This window comes from Callithrix jacchus, chromosome X (genome assembly GCF_049354715.1).
Source record: "Callithrix jacchus isolate 240 chromosome X, calJac240_pri, whole genome shotgun sequence".
In the NCBI taxonomy this organism is placed as follows: domain Eukaryota; kingdom Metazoa; phylum Chordata; class Mammalia; order Primates; family Cebidae; genus Callithrix; species Callithrix jacchus.
Genome location: NC_133524.1, coordinates 149,626,748 through 149,645,887, shown reverse-complemented (window position 1 = coordinate 149,645,887; position 19,140 = coordinate 149,626,748). Strand labels below are relative to the sequence as shown.

Sequence of the window (19,140 nt, the reverse complement as noted above, 5' to 3'; positions counted from 1 at the left end):
AGGAGGGGAGAGGGGCGGAGTCCGGGAGCGGGAGCCCCACCCCGTTCTCGCCCCACGGCGGGGGCGATGGCCGCGCGGGCTAGAGAAGCGGCCCTAGCCGGCCCGCCAAAGCCCCGCCCTGTCCGCGTGCCCGCTTCACCCCGCCCTTCTCCCCGCCCCGCGCGCCCGGAGCCAGAGGCGCCGCTTCCTCTCACGCCCGGGGCGCTGGCCCTCCGTTTGGGGGCGGGGCGGGAAGAGGCGGGGAACGGAGCCTCTGAGGCCTCGCGAGGGCTAGTGGGCGGTGACCGGGGGGCGCTTCCGGTTTCCGGCCGTGGGGTAAGGGGCGGGGCTGGGACTGGGGCTGCTGTGGGAGAGTTTGGCGGCTGCGGTGGGGCTTGCGGACTGAGTGTGGGAAACTCGGTGAGCGGGCTCCGCGCGCCGGGCTGGGCTCCGGGGCTGCCGAGGCTCCCAGGCTCCTCGATGAGGGAGAGAGGCGAGCAGCGCTGGGAGGCCCGGGGGCCGGGGAATCTCGGGGCCCGCAGCCTACCTGGGAGGGGCAGGGGCGAGGGGAAACTGGGCGGCATCTGTAGGATCTGGGCTCGGGGGCGGGGCGGGGCGGGGGGTGGCGAAGCCCCATCTGTAGGAGCGGCCGGGCTGGGCCTCGGGGACGCTGTGCCCTGCCGGAGCCACGTTGGGGGGCCTCCGGAGCGCGTGGCCGGCTCTCGCTCTTGGTGGGCGCTGTGGCCGGCCGGGGCTGCTGGAAGGGGCCCTAGCTTCTGAGAAAACTGCGTGTAGAACTTTCTCTGTACGAGGCCTTGAGGTGCTCGATCGAGACCTGCCTTTGCGCCTGGCCCCGACTCCTATCCTCTAGGAGTCGCTCTTGCGGGCCTCCAGCCCACCGGAGGCGGAGCGGCCCCGGGCGGAAGGCTGCTTGAGCCCCGAGGGAGGTGCTGGATTCTCTCGCAGGCGCCGTGGGGAAGGTGGGGGGGGGCGGGGGCGTCAGCAGCGCTAGGACGAGGTGCGGCCCAGGGCCCTCCTGATAGCAGGGATTTGGGCTCGCAGAGCTCCCGCCTCTGCAGCTGAGCTCCGCCTGGCGGGGAAGGGAGGGCCCGATTGGTGCCAAGGCGTCTTGTTGGCGCCCTGGTACTGCTCTTCCGAAGAACACCTTTCCAGTTAAACGGGCGTCGGGAGTCTGTGGCTCCCTGAGACAGGGATTGTTGGGAGAGGTGGCTCTAGACGTGTTGACACACGTGTTGGAGGGGGAGCAGGTACCTGACCAGTGAACGGAACTTTGTGGGGCCTGTGAACGCTGCTGGCCTAGCGGCCTTGCCAGGAGCCCTGCTTCTGCCAACGCTTCAGAGAGTCTGAAGCAGAGTCCAGGGGTGTGTGTGTGTGTGTGTGTGTGTGTGTCAGGGTGGAGACTGGCGGTCCCAGCCTCGCGGGGTACCTGAACTGGATGTCCTTGGCTGCCCAGCGCTTACAAGTGCTGTTCCTTCTGTGCCCTGCCAGGAAACAAGCTCACATCTCCCTGTGGGAAACCTTCTAGCAACAGGATGAGTCTGCAGTGGACTGCAGTTGCCACCTTCCTCTATGCGGAAGTCTTTGTGGTGTTGCTTCTCTGCATTCCTTTCATTTCTCCTAAAAGGTATGGCCTGTGGAGCAAGCAGGCAAGTTAGGCAGGAGGGTGCCTGTGCCCTAGCCCTGGGACTGGTGTGTGCAGCTCGTGGACCCTGGAATTGGGGCCTGATGGAACAGGTAGAACCTGTCCGAGGTGGGGGTGGCAGGAGTTGTGTGTGTTATCGCCAACCCTCCCCAGGGTTCTGCTTCATCAGGACTTGCTCAGTTCCTTTCCCATGTTCCCTGCCTTCTGGTCTTCTGAATGCCCTGGAGAGGCAGGAAGATCTATATTTCAGTTCTGGAAATGATGCCCTCCCACCTACTCTTGGTCCCTGGGTTGCTGGGATGGCAGCGTGGGATCTGGAGGACTTGCACCACTGGGTCACGTTATTGCTGATTTGGTGACTCCTGTCCTCCTAACTAGTCTCACTGCATGAACATTACTCAGCCTGTAAAGGATGAAGCCGTATTCCCTTGTAATGGACAGAAGGCCTGTTAAAAGTGAATCAGAAATTAATTTTTAATTATGTTTAATACCTGAACACATTATCCCTATTTAAATTACAATGTTACTTATGAATAAGGGCACATTTCAGCAGGTTTTTTTAAAAGCTGTTTTTTTGGTGAAAAATGACAGACCCGCTGTTGCCTGAGGAAGATTCTTGCAAAAAACCAAACCTTCATGCAGTTGACAGGCCATGCAGAGACAGAGGGCCCCGGGGAGCTTTAATCTGGGAAGCCATAGAGGGCAAACAATCTGGTTTCTACACAAAGCAAACTGGAAAAGCAAATGAAAGAGGGAGAGGGAAGGGGAACCTACAGAATAAAGAGAGATTTGAGACACTTACCTACTGAATGCCTAATCAGTTCCTTGCTGGGTCCCGATTCAGACAAATGCTCTTGCCTGCAGTGATTGGCCTTTTCCACTCTAGCCTTCATCCTGAGGGCTTCTTGTTGGTTTCAACAGTATGTAAACACTTCTGAAGTTTCTTAGAGCTTCATCCTAAAGCATTTGTGGATGGAAATGATGTGAGGTCTGGGGTCCAGCTCATCATAACCCAGGGTGGCGGGGATCTAGACAAACCACGGTTTATCATGTGGAAGACAGTTTAAAGAAATAACACATATATGGGGCAAACATTTTGAATATTACAAAGGGGAGTACAGTGAAAAGTAAGTTTCCCTTCTCAGAGACTACCACTGAGTGGTTTGTTTGTTTTTTAGACAGTCTTGCTGTGTCACCCAGGCTGGATTGCAGTGGCGTGGTCTCGGCTTACAGCAACCTCCACCTCCCGGGTTCAAGTGATTCTCCTGCCTCAGCCTCATGAGTAGCTGGGACTACAGGCGCCTGCCACCACGCCCAGCTAATTTTTTTCTTTTTATATTTTTAGTAAACATGGGGTTTTACCATGTTGGCCGGGCTGGTCTCAAACTTCTGACCTCAGGTGATCCGCCCACCTCTGCCTCCCAAAGTGCTGGGCTTATAGGCGTGAACCACTGTGCCTGGCCGACTACCAGTGTTTAAGATTAGTTTTCCAGGTGTTTCTATCTATACATGGACCAGCATCTTTTTTTTTTTTTTTTTTTTTTTGAGATAGGGTCTCGTCTGTTGCCCAGGCTAGAGTACAGTGGTGCGATCTCGGCTTACTGCAACTTAGCCTCTCAGGTTCAAGTGATTCTCCTGCCTCAACCTCCTGAGTAGGCTGGGATTATGAGTGCCCACCACCACGCCTTGCTAATTTTTGTACTTTTAGTAGAGATGGGTTCTTGCCATCTTGGCCAGGCTGGTCTTGCACTCATGACCTCAAGTGATCCGTCTGCCTTGACCTCCCAAAGTGTTGTGATTATGGGAGTGAGCCATTGCACCCAGCCTTTTTTTCCAACACTCTTGAGTGGACGTCAGATTGGAGAATTGCAAGCCAGTGAGTCTGACTGTGTATGGGCTTCGGCCATAGGAGAAGAAGACGAAGCTGAATCTCCATTCTGCTCAGGGCCCTAGAGCCCGTGTGTGTACTTTAGCCCCTGTCCTTTTTGTCTTCACAGGTGGCAGAAAATTTTCAAATCCCGGCTGGTGGAGTTGGTAGTATCCTATGGCAACACCTTCTTTGTGGTTCTAATTGTCATCCTTGTGCTGTTGGTCATTGGTGAGTGAGCTAGACCTTGGTCTCTGCTGCAAAGTCCTTTGCCACTTTTGATGTGTAGCATCCAGTTCTGGCTGCTCGGAGATAGACTGATGAACTGCTGTGTCTTTCTATTGGGGGAAGGAAGAGGATCCCTTTGTCCATGCTGCTGACTGCTATTCAGGCCTTTACTTTAAAAGGCCCCTCTAGGCCAGGCGTGGTGGCTCATGCCTGCAATCCTGGCACTTTGGGATCTGGAGGTGGGCAGATCACCTGAGGTGAGGAGTTTGAGACCAGCCTGACCAACGTGGTGAAATCCCATCTCTACTAAAAATACAAAAATAGCTGGGCGTGGTGGTGCATGCATATAATCCCAGCTACTCGGGAGACTGAGGCAGGAGAATCACTTGAACTCAGGAGGCGGAGGTTGCAGTGAGCTGAGATTGTGCCACTGCATTCCGGTCTGGGCAACAAAAGTTAAACTGTCTCAAAAAAAAAAAAAAAAAAAGAGAGGCCACTTTAGCAGTGGGCATGGGCTTATACTAAGCAGTGTGTGTAGCCTTATGATGGCCACCTTACATTGGTTTTTTTTCAAGACCTTGGGAGAAAGGACACGTTAGGTTTCTGAGGCTGCTCCTCAGGTCACTCCAAAACTGAAGCCGAGAGAAGCTAACTGGCCTGAGACCTTGGTCTGAGGAGTGCTGCTTACCAGTCACTGAAACAGCAGCATTGCCTGGAGCACGGCCTCGAGCAGGGGCTGAGCAGGCAAGCACACGGTGAGCCTAGCTGTGAGGGAGGTCCTGCTGTTCCCTGGAGGAGGAGGAGGAGGAGGAGGACACTGAGATGTGTGGCAGTGAATCTTGGGGCGAGGTCCTAGACCTCTCTGCATCTGGGCCCAGCTTGATGTTTTGCCAGGTCTTTCCAGCTCTGTAGTTCTGTAAACTCTGACATTGAGGTGTCCCAGCAGGGACTTGACACATAAACTGGTCCGAGGGAAAGCAAGCTCAGGGACGAGTCCAGGCCAGGCGGTGTTAAGATGAATGGCAGACATTTTACAATGAGGTAGTGGGGTGACCATCTGGAGACAAGGAATCGATGAAGCTCTTGTCTGTTAGGCGTTTGTTGTTTTGCTGTAGTGAGTGATCAGTATGTCTCCCTGTTTGGGCTCCAAAGTATTGGTTTGGCTCAGCTGTGGACACCAGTCTTGTCTCAGAGCTGTGGTGCCTGCCTAGGCATGGAGCACTCCTCCCACTGAGTCCAGGGGTGGGTGTAGGATGGTGGGGGGAGTGGTGGAGGCTGTGGTTCGGTTCAGGGGAATGTGCAGCTTCAGCGTCAGGCATTTCTCCTTCCTGGTGTCTCGGGGCCTGCTAGGTTATGTTCAGGCAAGACTGCCTCTGAACAGGCCAAGTGTGACCTGACAGCTTCCAGCCACAGAGGGTAGGTACCAGCTGCCTGAGTACCTCAGTGTTCCCAAAATAATAGGCAAGGTACCAATAGGTAGCTCTTTCTAACCACGGTTCTCTCCCTGAGCAGCCTCCAAACCAGGAGTAGGTAGGGGAATGTATGTGTCATCCGCAGGGCTAAGTGGCATGAAAAGCCAGGCTACAGAGTTTTTGAACTGAGAGTGTGTGTTTTGATTTTTGGGTCTAGGGCAGGGATTGGGTAAGGGAAGGACCATGCTGAGGATGATTCCCTCAGGGCCTTACCCCTTCCCCAAACCAGAAGGAGTATATCTCTTTCCTAGAGCAGCTGAGAAGGCTGGAGAGATCCTTTGCAGAATCCAGTAGTTGACAAAGCCTTCATTCTTTTTTGGGGATCAGGCAACTGCTTAGCTCTAGAGGAACATATGGCCATGATGACTGGCTGCTTCCTACTCTCATGTTAAGAAGCATAATCTAGAAAGATCTGCAGAGCCTTCTTCAAATAGAAGTATTAGTCACAGGTACTAGTGAAGGGTAACTGGCATAACCAGCTAGAGCTTCGTCCTTACTTGGGGGCAGAGAGGGTTGAGCAGATCTGCCTGGGAGGGTGGAGTTCCTGAGAGTGTAGGATCTTCCCACCTGGGCTGAGGCCTGAGACAGGGAGGGCCTGGATCTACTGTGGGACTTGGGTTAGTATTGCTTCGTCCTCCATCCCCACTCTTGGTCATTGGCCAAGGTGGTCCTTAGGATGATGGGGTTCTTGGATGCAGGTGACAGTGTAAGAAAACATGTATTTTATCTTGTTTTTCTGATTACAAAAATAATGCGTAATTATTCTTAAAAATTCAAAAATTGAGTTTAGAAAAGTAAACTCCCCCTTAATCCCATGTCCCACACAGGTAACCATCATGAATATTTTGTTACACATTTCCACAGGTGTTTTCTATGCTGACATCTTTAATAAAATGTCTACAGCAGTGGGATCATACACACAGAGTATTTATGTTTCTTTATTTTATTTTTATTTATTTATTTTAAAGACGGGGTTTCACCACGTTGGTCAGGCTGGTCTTGAACTCCTGATCAGGTGATCCGCCCGCCTTGGCCTCCAAACTGCTTGGATTACCAAGCCACCACGCCCGGCCTGAGTATTTATGTTTCCTTCTACGGTCCTGCTGGGACATGGCGAGAGGAGCATTCCACACCTAAACAGGCAGCACAGCTCTGAGACAAGACTGCTGTCCACAGCAGAGCTGAACCAATGCTTTGGATGGCGCTTTTGCTACTTACTGCGCCTTACACAGCCTTTTTTTTTTTTAAGACAGAGTCTCACTGTGTCACCCAGGCTAGCTGGAGTATAGTGGCACCATCTCAGCTCTCTGCAACCTCTGCCTCCCAGGTTCAAGCAATTCTCCTGCCTTCATCTCCTGAGTAGCTGGGGACTACAGGTGCCCACTACCACGCCCAGCTAATTTTTTGTATTTTTAGTAGAGATGGGGTTTCACCATGTTGTCAGGCTGGTCTTGAACTCCTGGCCTTATGTGATCTGCCTGCCTTGGCCTCCCAAGGTGCTGGGATTACAGGTGTGAGCCACCACGCCTGGCTGACATCTTTCCATGGCAACCTCATTCTTCTTAGAGGTCACGTAGTATTCTCTCATGTGGTTGTGCCATAGTCTGTTCTTTATAAGCCTCCTCGCATCATCGTACATTTATGGAAATCCTTCTGTGGGCAAATACAGAGGTGGATTGCTGAACCCAAGGGTATGAACACGACATTTGATGCATGTGTGCTGCTTATACCCCTGCTAATAGCGTTTGAGAGTACTTGCTTTGGCTGGGTGCAGTGGCTTATGCCTGTAATCCCGGCACTTTGTGAGGCCGAGGCGGGCGGATCACAAGGTCAAGAGATCGAGACCATCCTTGCGAATGTGGTGAAAACCTGTGTCTACAAAAAACAAACAAAAAAAGAGAGTACTTGCTTCATGGTACTGATGTAATGCAAAGACGCCTGGAAGGATGGACAGATTTTTATAATGCAAGATCAGCTAAAAACCAAGCAACCTAAAACCAGAAATTAAGAACCCCATGAGGCCAAGCCCTGGCTCATACTTGTAATCCCTGCACTTTGGGAGGGCAAGGCCATTGCTTGAGCTCGGGAGTTTAAAACCAGCCTGGGTAACATGGCAAAACCCTGTCTCTACCAAAAGTAGAAAAAGAAAAAAAATTAGCTGAGTGTGGTAGCACACACTTGTGGTCCCAGCTACTGGGGAGGCTGAGGTGGAGGGATTGCTTGAGGCTGAGAGGCAGAGGTTGCAGTGAGCTGAGATCATGCCACTGCATTCCAGCCTGGGTGACAGAGTGAGACCCTGTAACCTACCCTACAAAAAGAATCTTGATGCCCATACAGCGATACCTTGCCCTTCTCATACGGAGTCTATGAAGCGCCTTCTTTAGGCACACCTTAGTGTCATGACTTAAAAAGATGTCTCAGGGTACATGGTGAAAAGCAGTAAGCTTCAATTTCTCTATTAGAGACAAACATAAATGTATTTTTAACTGGTACTCTCTCTAACAGCGGCTGTTTACTGACTCAACAATTATTTCAGTACCCACTCTGCACCCAGAACTATGTCAGGCCCTGGGAATATAGTTGAAAAGATTTCTGCTCTTGTGAAGTTTGTAGTCTTGTTTGGGAGAGATGGACCCAAAAAATGTGTTTTGTTTTGTTTTGTTTTTTGAGATGGAGTTTCACTCTTGTTGCCCAGGCTGGAGTGCAATGGCACGGTCTCGGCTCACTGCAACCTCTGCCTTCTGGATTCAAGCAATTCTCTTGCGTCAGCCTCCTGAGTAGCTAGGATTACAGGCACCCACTCCCATGCCCAGCTAAGATTTGTATTTTTAGTAGAGACGGGATTTCACCATGTTGGCCAGGCTGGTCTTGAACTCCTGACCTCAGGTGATTCACCCATCTCAGCCTCCCACAGTGCTGGGATTACAGGCGTGAGCCACCTCTCCCAGCCAAAAAATGTGTTTAAGATAATATCAGAGATGGGTGTCTATTACAAAGCAGAGAGCATAGGGTAGTGTGCCTAAAAGTGACTTTAGATGAGGTGGCCACATTTTTGTTGTATATATTGCTGGAGGTGATTGTGTTATCCTTTCCCTTTCTACATTTTGGGTGTGTTTGAACTTTTGATGAGCGTGAATTTCTTTTGTAATCAGAATAAAACATTATGAATCATAAAATGCATTGTAAAGCTTTGAGATGAAACCGTTGACCCCTAGCTGGGATCCTGCAGGTCTTAACTCCTGTTTTTTTTTTTTTTTTTTTTTTTTTTTTTGGTTTGGGTTTTTTCGAGACAGAGTCTTGCTCCATCACCCAGGCTGGAATGCAGTGGCATGATGTTAACTCATGGCACCTTTGACCTGTTGGGCTCAAGCGATCTTCTTGTCTCAGCCTCTCGAATAGTTGGGACTACAAGTTTGCACCACCATGCCCAGCTATTAATTTTTTTTTTTGGTAGAAACAGGGTCTTCCTGTGTTGCCCAGGATGGCTGTGAACTCTTGGCCTCAAATAGTCTTCCTGTCTTGGCCTCCCAAACTGTTGGGATTATAGGCGTGAGCCACCACATCTGGCCTGGGTCTTGACTCTTCAGCATCTTAGGTCCCCTCAGCAGACATTTCTATCACCAGGTTCACTCTGGCTTATCACTGGGGGTGGCTGGTGGGCCAACTTGAGATGAACAGAACAAGATGTGGTTGGGGGCACCGTGGGAAAAGGAAGCCACCCCCGTTTCCAGCAATTCTTTAGGCTTGGTTAGCATCTTAAACTGCAGAGCAAGCTTGGGGCCTATGTAGAATGGGGCCAGGGATTGAAAAACTGGAGAAAGGAGTGGGTCTGAGGGTAGGAGTTTCTTTTTTTTTGAGGCGGAGTTTCACTCTTGCCCCCCAGGCTGGAGTGCAATGGTGTGATCTCAGCTCCCTGCAGCCTCTGCCTCCTGGGTTCAAGCAATTCTTTTGCCTCAGCCTCCTGAGTAGCTGGGATTACAGATGCCCACCACCACTCATGGCTATTTTTTTTTTTTTTTGTATTTTTAGTAGAGACAGGGTTTTGCCATTTTGGGCAGGCTGGTCTTCAACTCCTGACCTCATATGATCTGCCCACCTCGGCCTCCTAAAGTTCTGGGATTACAGGCATGTGCCACTGTGCCCGGCCTGAGGGGGAGCTTCTGATAACATCATCTCACAAGGGGAGGCCAATGTGAGGGAAGCGAGGCTGACCTGTCTCATGCCGTGTCTGCCTGGTACAGCCTTGACTTGCCCTCGTGTCCGCTAAACACCTATGTCTCCCTTCTGCTCCACCACAGATGCCGTGCGCGAGATTCGAAAGTACGATGATGTGACTGAAAAGGTGAACCTCCAGAACAATCCTGGAGCCATGGAACACTTCCACATGAAGCTTTTCCGTGCCCAGAGGAATCTCTACATTGCTGGCTTTTCCTTGCTGCTGTCCTTGTGAGTGGGAGTTGAGGGGCAGGTGCTGTTAGTGGAGCCCTGGGCTAGCTAGGGACACAAAGCTCAGTGGGCTCAGTCTCCCCTGTGACTTTGATTCCTCAGTCTGTGGCCTGGACCCCAAGGCCCTGTCTGTGTTAGGGAAGCCACATAGTTTTGTCCTCACCTCCAGAGGCAGCATGGAGAGTGGGAGAGGGCCACCCGAAATGTCAGAAGACCCTAACGCACCACATACTCTCTTGGGGCAAACAAATGACTATCTTGTGCTCTGTTTGCATGGAGAGTCAGGTGTAGCGGTAAGGCCTTGTCCTCCTCTGGGAGAGGACATTCGGAGTCAAGCTTACGAGGGAGCAAGCGAATGGGGGCTCTTTGTGTCTGGGATGCTGACCTAGGGACAGCAGGTAGAAGTAGCATGAAGAGGCCAGGCCTCTCTTCCCCTCACCTCAGGGCCTTTCTCACATGAAACTCGTAATGAGGGCATGTTAGGTTCCATGGCAGCCAGAGTATTTCTGGTGGATTTTTTTTGGTAAAACTAAGTACCTTGGTCAGGACGAAGCTACTTGGGCAAAACTTGCCTACTGCGAGGTACCTATTTGAGTCTGGGTCCCTGTTTGCTGCCTCTTGCTTCACACAGCAGTTGTGATCTGCAGGGCCTGGCTGAGAGGTGGATGGAAGCTTAGACCAAGGGTGTTTGAAGGTGTTGGAAAGGCGCTTGCTGTGAGCGGGGAGCCCTCATGACTTCATCAGTTCTTAAAAGGCCCCCCCTCTTAATGCTACCATGGTGGGGATGAAATTCTAACACATGAATTTTGGAGGGCACTTAGCCCATAGCATCAACTGATTGCGTGGATTCTCAGGCTCATGCACAGTTATTCTCCACTTGGTTTTGTGCCCCGAGACTCAAGAATCTCCATGCCTAGGAGATTCTTGCCCTCTAGTTACCTGGTGTGTCCTGCTTTACCAGGCACTAGGATGACTACTTGTCTTAAAGTCTGTCATTCAGATGATCTTGTACTCTGTGTCCAAGTTGGAAAGAGGGGTGGAGCTAGAAAAGGTAAATACTTTTTTTTTTTTTTTTTTTTCAAGATAATGGGTTTGATAACAGATTTGATCTGCAGGCTTAGGAAAGTCAGGAAACAAGAAGGCTGGGAGGAGTCAGACACATACCCTAGATTTTTCAGGAAGCTCCAAACAAGTATGATCTTGTGGGCTGACGTTGAAAGGGAAGCAGATCTGGAGGACTGAGTTTCAAAACAAGAATTCTGAGTATGACAGTCAGCAAAATGAGGAAAAAAAACCACAGTGAGGAGGGAAGGAGAGGAAACTAAGGCCATCTACCAGAAAAGCATCTAGAGCTTTAAGAACAGTATGCGGGGGCCGGGTGTGGTGACTCACACCTATAATCCGAGCACTTTGGGAGGACGAGGCAGGCGGATCACCTGAGGTCAGGAGTTCGAGACCAGCCTGGCCAACATGGTGAAACCATGTGTCTACTAAAAATACAAAAAAATTAGCCGGGCTGGTGGTAGGTGCCTGTAATCCCTGCTACTTAGGAGGCTGAGGCAGGAGAATCACTTGAACCTGGGAGGCAGAGGTTGCAGTGAGCTGAGATTACACCACTGCACTCCAGCCTGGGTGACAGAGCAAGACTCTATCTCAAAAAAAAAAAAAAAAAAAAGAATAGTATCGGGAGGGTAAAAACCTGCCAGGAGCTCTGAATAATGAAAGATGGGGAGAAGTGGGGAGAAGGCAGTCCCTTTCATATGTCTGTAGGGAAGGAGATGGAGGGTAGGTCGTCAAGGGCAGAGGAAACACTAGGATAAGAAAATGGAATTTCCAGATGGGCGAGGGTAGTGTCCCTAAATGATGTACTTTCTGCTTAGACTTGATGAGATTATGCCCAGAAGCTGTAGAGATTATCTGCAGATGGAATTGCCATCGATGCTTGAGGATTTGCAGAGTAGGAGAGATACTGGCAGACCACAGCCAGGCAAGCATCCCAGTTTCCAAAGGGAGGAGCAGGTAGATGAGGAATTGACATGGAGAGGGTTGACTTTGATCTCTCGACATGTTCTACAAAGAATAGCTTGTATGCTTTCAGAAAAGAGGAGTGGGATCATTGGTGACTGCTGTGAATTCCTGGAGAAGTTCCGTCAGCCTTCTATAGATGGAGTATAGATGGATTTTTAGCGTGAGGCTTGCTAGTCTGAGTCTGCTCTTAAGGACCAGATGCTGAAGGAGAACAGTGTAGTTAGGTGTGGTCCTAACCCACATGGGTGGCTGCCATGTGGATCAGCTCCATCCACATAGAAGTCTTAGGAGCCTCACTGTTTACGTCTGGCTTGCTCAGTGTTTATTTGCATGAAGACGTTTGTCATGGTGAGCAGATGTGGGGAGAAATGGATGCTAGGAGGAATAGCAAGAAGGTTAGTGACCATTCAGAATCCTTAGCTGTCTAGATGGGCTCCCTGATCAGAATGACTTCAGTGGGAGTTGAGTTTTTTCAATGGGGAGACATTGTTCTAAGTGCATGTAGCTTCCTAAAGGGCAGGAAGGACTGGGCTACCTAGGAGCTCAGAGACTTGGGGGTGGGGCTTATTGCAGCTCACTTTGCAGTAGTGACAGAACTATTGCAAAAAGAGTAGTTAGCAGCCTTCAGTGAAGGCTAGGGCTGCCACGAGGGAGGTGCTGGCGCTGGCAGGCTTTGCTGCCAGTCCTGTGTTACCTGGAGGGTTGCATTCAGGCCCCACCTTTTTTAGAGCAGATTGCTGCCTCAGAAGCTGCCATAGTGGTAGCAGGTATGCCAATGCTGATTCCCCACAGGCTGCTTTTAACTAATAAGGCCTTTGCTCTCCTGACTCCATTCTGCTTTCATGGTCTTGTTTCTAGGATGCCTCCAGGTTGGGCGCTACAACTATTGTCTGACCATGCCAGGGGACAGTGGAATGGTCACTTCCCTCTTGTAGCTTTGGGGTAGCTAGGCTACCAGGTGAATGTGTTGCGCTCATTGTAGTCCTCTCAGTGTGCCTTAGTGTGAAGCTAGGGTGTTACAGAGTAATTCCTACAGTAGACATTTGAAAAAAATGGACATGTCGTAAAATTAAGTTTCTGGCATACAGTTGTAAGTGTTTTGACATGCAGAGCATTGGCTAATACCACCACCTCAATGCCTGGCTTCCAATAAAGGCAGTTCTCATGAGCACCTCCAGTATTCCCAAAGTGAGGCCCGGAGGCTGCATCGCAGAGTCGACTTCGGCCCGCTGTTGCAGTCTGCTCTTACAGTCCTGACCTGCTCTCTGGTGTCTGCAGCCTCTCCCACTTCTCCGTTACCTTTCCCTTTGACACGCATGTGAGGCCTCACCTCATTCACTGTTGAACAAGTCTGAGAAGCGAATGGCTCTACTGCTTTCTCGGCCAGATGGTTCAAGCAGTCACACATGTCTTGCGTGCATCTTGGCTGGAAGCTGCGCATCAGCTGCCTCGGTGTGCCTGCCGCATTCTCCCGTCCTCCCATCCAGTAGCCTGATCCAAAAAAGGCACGAGGTTGGTCTTGCGTGACTTCTTAGAAAAGGAAATGGCGGGTGGGGGAGGAAAAAAATAAATAAAAAAAAAATATATATTTTTTAAAAAAGAAAAGGAAAGGGTGATCCCAGGGATCGGTGGGGATTCACCAGCTGCCCGTAACGGATTTAGTTAATCATTTCTGGAATTTTGCCAGAAATCAGTACTCCTCAATAACCTCAGAGTTAAATCTAAGTTGGTGGCTGTGGCCCTAGAGGAACTTCGCTTTGTTTGTGATGCTCTTGTCCAGCCTTACAGCCACACAGCCCATCTGCAGCTTGCAGGAGACACTTAAAAACAAAGGAGGCTGGGTACAGTGGTCACGCCTGAGGTCAGGAGTTCGAGACCAGCCTGGCCAACAAGGAGAAACCCCATCTCTACTAAAAATACAAAAATTAGCTGGGCGTGGTTGTGGGCACCCATAATCCCAGCTACTCTGGAGGCTGAGGTAGGAGAATTGCTTGAACCTAGGAGGTGGAGGTTGCAGTGAGTCGAGATGGTGCCACTGCACTTCAGCCTGGGCGACAGAGTGAGACTCTCTCTCAAACAAAACAAAACAAAACAAACAAACTTGTCATCCTTATATTTCTGTTATAAGTTATACTTGCTCATTGTAAAACAAGCCCCACTCCCGCCCCGAAAAAAACTTCACATAATAGAGAAGTATCAGGTGAGCTCCCTGTGGGCCCATCCAGAGAGAGTGGCTGGTGGCGTGTTTACATTATGGATAACGTCCTCCTTACAAGTGCCAGGCCTTTCCAGCCAGCAGTGCCTCTTAGCGATTGGTCCACAAGCCTTGTGCAGACCTCCCTCATCCTCAGCCGCATGCAGTGTTCAATTGCTGGGGTTTAACCAGTTCCTTACTCAGAGATGTGTGAGCTGCTTTGAAATCTTTTTTTCTATTTTACTCCAGCCTGTTTGTGCTATCAAATTTTTTTTGTGTGGTGGCGTCTCATTTTGACATGTAGGCTGGAGTGCAGTGGGGTGATTATGGCTTATTGCAGCCTCGACCTCAAGTCTCCTGAGTCACTGGGACTACAGGCGCGTGCCACCAATGCTGGCTAACTTTTTTTTTTTTTTTTTGTAGAGATGGGGTCTCGCCATGTTGCCCAGACTGGCCTTGAATACCTAGGCTCAAGTAATTTGTTCACCTTGGCCTCCCAAAGTACTGGGATTCCAGATGTGAGCCACCGCGCCCGGCCACACTTCAGTGTCCCACATCCATGATTTCTTGTCTGCGCTTTTCACACACTTTGCCCTTCTTAATCATTGGAACTGGATAGCTGACGCCTGTAAGTGCGGCCCAGAGCCCAGCAACCTTGGCAGGACCTGGGCTTCTCAGAAATGCAGACGCTTGGACTGGCCCAGGCCTGCCGATGAGAAGGTGGGCTGCTTTTTATTTGTTTGTTTTTTGAGATGGAGCTTTTGAGATGGAGTCTCGCTCTGTTGCCCAGGCTGGAGTGCAGTGGCGCAATCTTGGCTCACTGCAACCTCTGCCTCCCAGGTTCCAGCAATTCTGCCTCAGCCTCCTGAGTACCTGGGACTACAGGCATGTGCCACCCTGTATTTTTAGTAGAGACAGGGTTTAGTAGAGATACCATGTTGTCCAGGCTGGTCTCAAACTCCTGACCTCAAGCAGTCCGCTCACCTCAGCCTCCCAGAGTGCTGGGATTACAGGCGTGAGCCGCTGTGCTGGCCTGATGCTGATAATTTGATACGGATCGAGTTGAATCTGTAGATTGCTTTTTAAGTGAGCCTCGCATCTGTCAGCACGTGCCATCTGCCCTAGTTGGGTTATAAATAAATGGGCTGATCTCTGTGGTAGGATAATTGCCTATGTGCCCTCTGAACTTTTATGCACAACCTTTTAACAATGAACCACTGTTGCTAGCCAGGTGCAGACCTATATGTAAAAATGACAGAGGTGTCTTTCTCTTTGCTGGGCCAGGTTTGTTGTATCACAAGAACTGTTTGGTGGGGGCCCACTCACAGTCTTAGTGAACACTAGAGTATTGCTCTCCGTGAGAGTGCTGGGCTGTTTTCATAGACAGGACAGAGGGATGCTCACAATGCACGGGAGCGCAGATGGACAGCACGTGCTGTCACACGCTGCTGATGTCTCCCCAGGAGGCCTTCGTTCCCAGGCCGAGGCGGTACTTTAGCAACTGTGTGGCTGTGGTCTAGCAACTCAGCTCTCTTGCCCTAAGTGTTCTCCTCTGTTTAAGGGCTTATGTAGGAGACAGCAGCCACCAGACTCTGCCTGTGTGTGTGTGTGTGTGTGTGTGTGTGTGTAAGCTATCTGTGTGGTTCGTTTTGGTTCTAGTTGAAATCACTCAGGACCTCAGTAACTCTTCATATGACATGGGCCTTTGTAAATGAAGACAGGCAGTAGGTGAGATGGTGTGGCCTGAGTGGCATGGCTTCTAAGTGGCCAAGCCCAGAGCCACTGCCTGCTTCTGATCCCTTGTTCAGATACCAGGTGCTTTCTATCGGAAGCTGTGAGTCCTGGATTGGTGTGGGCTGCTTTTCCCTGTGTAGTCACTACCTGGCGTTTGTAATCTGTGACATAAAATCCACCTCCCTGCATATTCTAGGTATTAGTTTTGATTTTATGAGTCTGACATCTAACTTAGTCCCTCTCTGTGTTTGGCTCTCAGGAAATCATCTGGTAGCTCATATTTGTTGTAGAAAGATGAGGCTTTAAATAAGCAAAACCAGGAAAATCAGTCTCTGCTCTTGCTGTATGCCTTTGCTGTATGCCTTTCCAGATACTTCATAGTCCCCCTGCTTGAGGGATGTTGTTTTTATTTAAAAGATCAGGTCTTGCTATATTGCCCAGGCTGGCCATCAGCAGAGCTGAAAATTCAGACTTACAATGATCTGACCTGATCACCTGGGGTTTTCTCCCTACAGAATCCACATGCTCCCCCTCCCCACCCCAGATGGATTTTCGCTCTTGTTGCCCAGGCTGGAGTGCAATGACGTGATCTCAGCTCACTGCAACCTCCGCCTCCCAGGTTCAAGTGATTCTCCTGCCTCAGCTTCCCAAGTAGCTGGGATTACAGGTGCATGCCACCACGCCTGGCTGATTTTTGTAGTTTTAGTGGAGACAGGGTTTCATCCTGTTGGTCAGGCTGGTCTCGAACTCCTGACCTCAGGTGATCCGCCCACCTCAGCCTCTCAAAGTGCTGGGAATCCAGGCGTGAGCCACCGTGCCTGGCCTCCACATGCTTTTTAAAAACTTTCATGTGTTTAAAAACAGTTAACCACGGGGCTTGAAAGCACCACATGCTTTAATGCCCCTTGGTGACTTGAGTGTTCTACTCAGTTTATCATGAATATTTTTTGGGACCTGTCTCCATCATCCAGGCTGGAATACATTGGTGTGATCATGGCTCACTGCAGCCTTGACCTCTTGCCTCAGCCTCCCGAGTAGCTGGGACTACAGGCACGTGCCACCACATCCAGCGAATTTTTTAATTTTTTGTAGAGACAGAGTCTTGCTCTGTTGCCCAAGCTGATCTCAAACTGCTGGGCTCAGGCGATCCTCTCACCTAAGCCTCCCAAAGTCCTGGGGTTATAGGCAGGGGCCACCGCGCCTGGTCTCTCCAGTGTTCTTGAGTGTCCACCCAGTTCCTCGTGTGTGGGCGTTGAGCCTGTGGCCTTAGCCAGTCAGCTTTCTTTGGGCCTCCTGATTCTCTTTGAGCACCTGTGCCACTCCTGTTATCTCTCTTTTTTGTTGTTGATTTTCTTTTTTTTTTTTTTGAGACAGATTCTTGCTCTGTCACCCAGGCCGGAGTGCAGTGTCGCAGTCTCAGCTTACTGCAACCTCCACCTCCTGGGTTCAAGCAGTTCTCCCGCTTCAGTCTCCCCAGTAGCTGCCACTACAGGCACTCCCTACTGCGCCCGGCTAATTTTTGTATTTGTGGTAGAGATGGGATTTTGCCACATTGTCCAGGCTGGTCTCCAGCTCCTGGCCTCCTGTGATCCATCCATCTCGGTCTCCCAAAGTGCTGGGAGTACAGGCGTGAGCTACTATGCCCAACCCTGTCTCTCTTTCCATGTTTTTTACGTCCCGCTGTGGGGAGCTGGCTCAGTTCTTGAATATGAGCAGGTACTCGTGACTCGAGCAGGTTAGATGGTTAGGAGTAAAGGGTTCTTGCCTACTGGGTATTCCAGTACTGCTGGGATGTGGTCACCTGTGTGGATTAATATTTTGCAAGGGTGTATGGGATGGTGTGTGGAGCAGGAGAGCCTGAAGGGAGGAGACCAAATTGGAGATCGTCATAGTGAGAGTTGCTGGGAGCCTGAACTGGGGCAGTGGTAGCAGGAGTGGGGAGGAGGGGACAGACCTGAGAGGCCCAGGTGGAGTTAATCACTGGGCTTTTGCAGTCTCTGGGAGTCTGAGATGGTCTTGGTTCTGCTCTGGACTTGCAGAATGTGAGGACCCAGCCTCCTGCTGGAAAGGGAGCTCTGGCTTCCCATGGGGTAACACTATTGTGCTAGGCCTGAGGGCTTGCTGCAGAGTGGGACCTCTGGCCAGACCTGGGGACAGCAAGGAAAGGAGGGGACAGGGAAAGCAGAGTTAAGCAGGGGAAGACCTGGCAGATGAACAGGATAGGGTGCTGCCAGGCTGTTGAGCTTGGGTTGTTGGCTTCACAGAGGTGTTGAGGCCGGGGCAAAGGGAATGTGCTGGCAGGCCAGGCTCCAGCCCCCAGCATAGCAGTAGAAGATGGGGGAGCAGAAGGCAGAGGGAAGCCAGATCAAGAGGGAAGATGTGAGCAGGTTAGTGGCCAAGGAGGGGAGCGCATTCCAGAGAAAGCCTGGTGCTTGGCACTAGTTTTCAGCGGGACTGAGCTCAGGACACACAGGAGGTTAGCCTGAAAACCCCTGAGTAGCCCCTGTAATTGGGAAAGAAGGCCTGGCCTGAAAGAAAACATCACACCCAGAAGCAAGCCTGCATCCCCTTCCCCCCATAGTTTGCTGCTGCTGGGTGGGGCAGCAGTGGGAAAGTCCCAGCTTCCCAGCCAAAGCCTTCTGGGCTTTTGTCCTGCCTCTGCCACCACTGTCTCAACCCTGCCACTTGACCCAGAAGCCTGGAGCTGCTCTGCCTTTTCTTCTTGTCCCATGTGACTGCCCAGTCATCATGGCCATTTCTTAGTATGCGGCCCAGCAGGGTGAGGCACTTTCACATTGTCATGCAGCCGACCTCCAGAAGTCTTCAACCTGCAGAGCTGGACTCCACCCATGAAACGGCCTGTGGATGTCACCTCCTAAGCCTCTCTCTCACCACCCTTGGGACCACTGCTGTGGTGGGGCCACCAGCATCCTGTATAGACCAAGCGAGCTCCCTGCCACCCGCCTTCTCCGCTTTGGCCTGTGCACCCCACTTCCAGTGGCTTGATATCACATGGATCCTCCACGATGCAGCTCCCCCGTAGGCTCTGCTTTGGCTTCCCTGTCATGAAGCAGCCTCGTGGGTCTCCTCACACAACACATGCTCTCCCTGACACCCGACTCTCTGAGCATTTTGGGGGCCTCTGTGTGGAACACCCCCTCTACCTGCCGGCCCTGCTGACACCTCCTCCTCGTGAATCTCTGAGGCTTCCCTGTGTAGCCTGTTCTGAGGGCCCACACCATGTGTCCCTAGCTGGCTAGAGTGCTGTCCTCGGGTCCCAGGGCAGCCGGCACACACAGCTCTGAGGTGTGGCACTTGGCAGGGTTGCTCATCATGGGGAACCTGGGCTCTTCCCGTTTAGACTATTCAGCTCAGTGCCAAAGGCCTGGCATATATGAAGGGCCGCTGAAACGTTTGGTGACCGAATGGGCTGTTCTGGGCTGATGGCAACAGTTTTAGGTGTGTGTCTGGGTTGAACTTGTCAGGTCCAGCTTTTTAGATGAGAAGCCCAGCTTTTCAGGTCTGAGGA

At 51.1% G+C, this 19,140-nt stretch overlaps 1 protein-coding gene across 9 annotated transcripts in view; it reads left to right on the top strand.

Annotated features, from left to right (window-relative positions):
* Nucleotides 1-43: 43 nt before the first annotated feature.
* Nucleotides 44-19,140, top strand: part of BCAP31 (B cell receptor associated protein 31) — a 28,077-nt gene continuing 8,980 nt past the window's right edge. For 2 of the 9 annotated variants that reach the window (XM_035288038.2, XM_035288034.2), the window contains exons 1-4: nucleotides 44-315; nucleotides 1,489-1,624; nucleotides 3,640-3,740; nucleotides 9,508-9,655. In XM_035288038.2, coding sequence (XP_035143929.1) covers nucleotides 1,533-1,624; nucleotides 3,640-3,740; nucleotides 9,508-9,655 — 341 coding nt within the window. In that variant the 5' untranslated portion in view covers nucleotides 44-315; nucleotides 1,489-1,532. The other 7 variants (XM_035288037.2, XM_035288033.2, XM_078363628.1 and 4 more) reach the window with 4 other exon arrangements.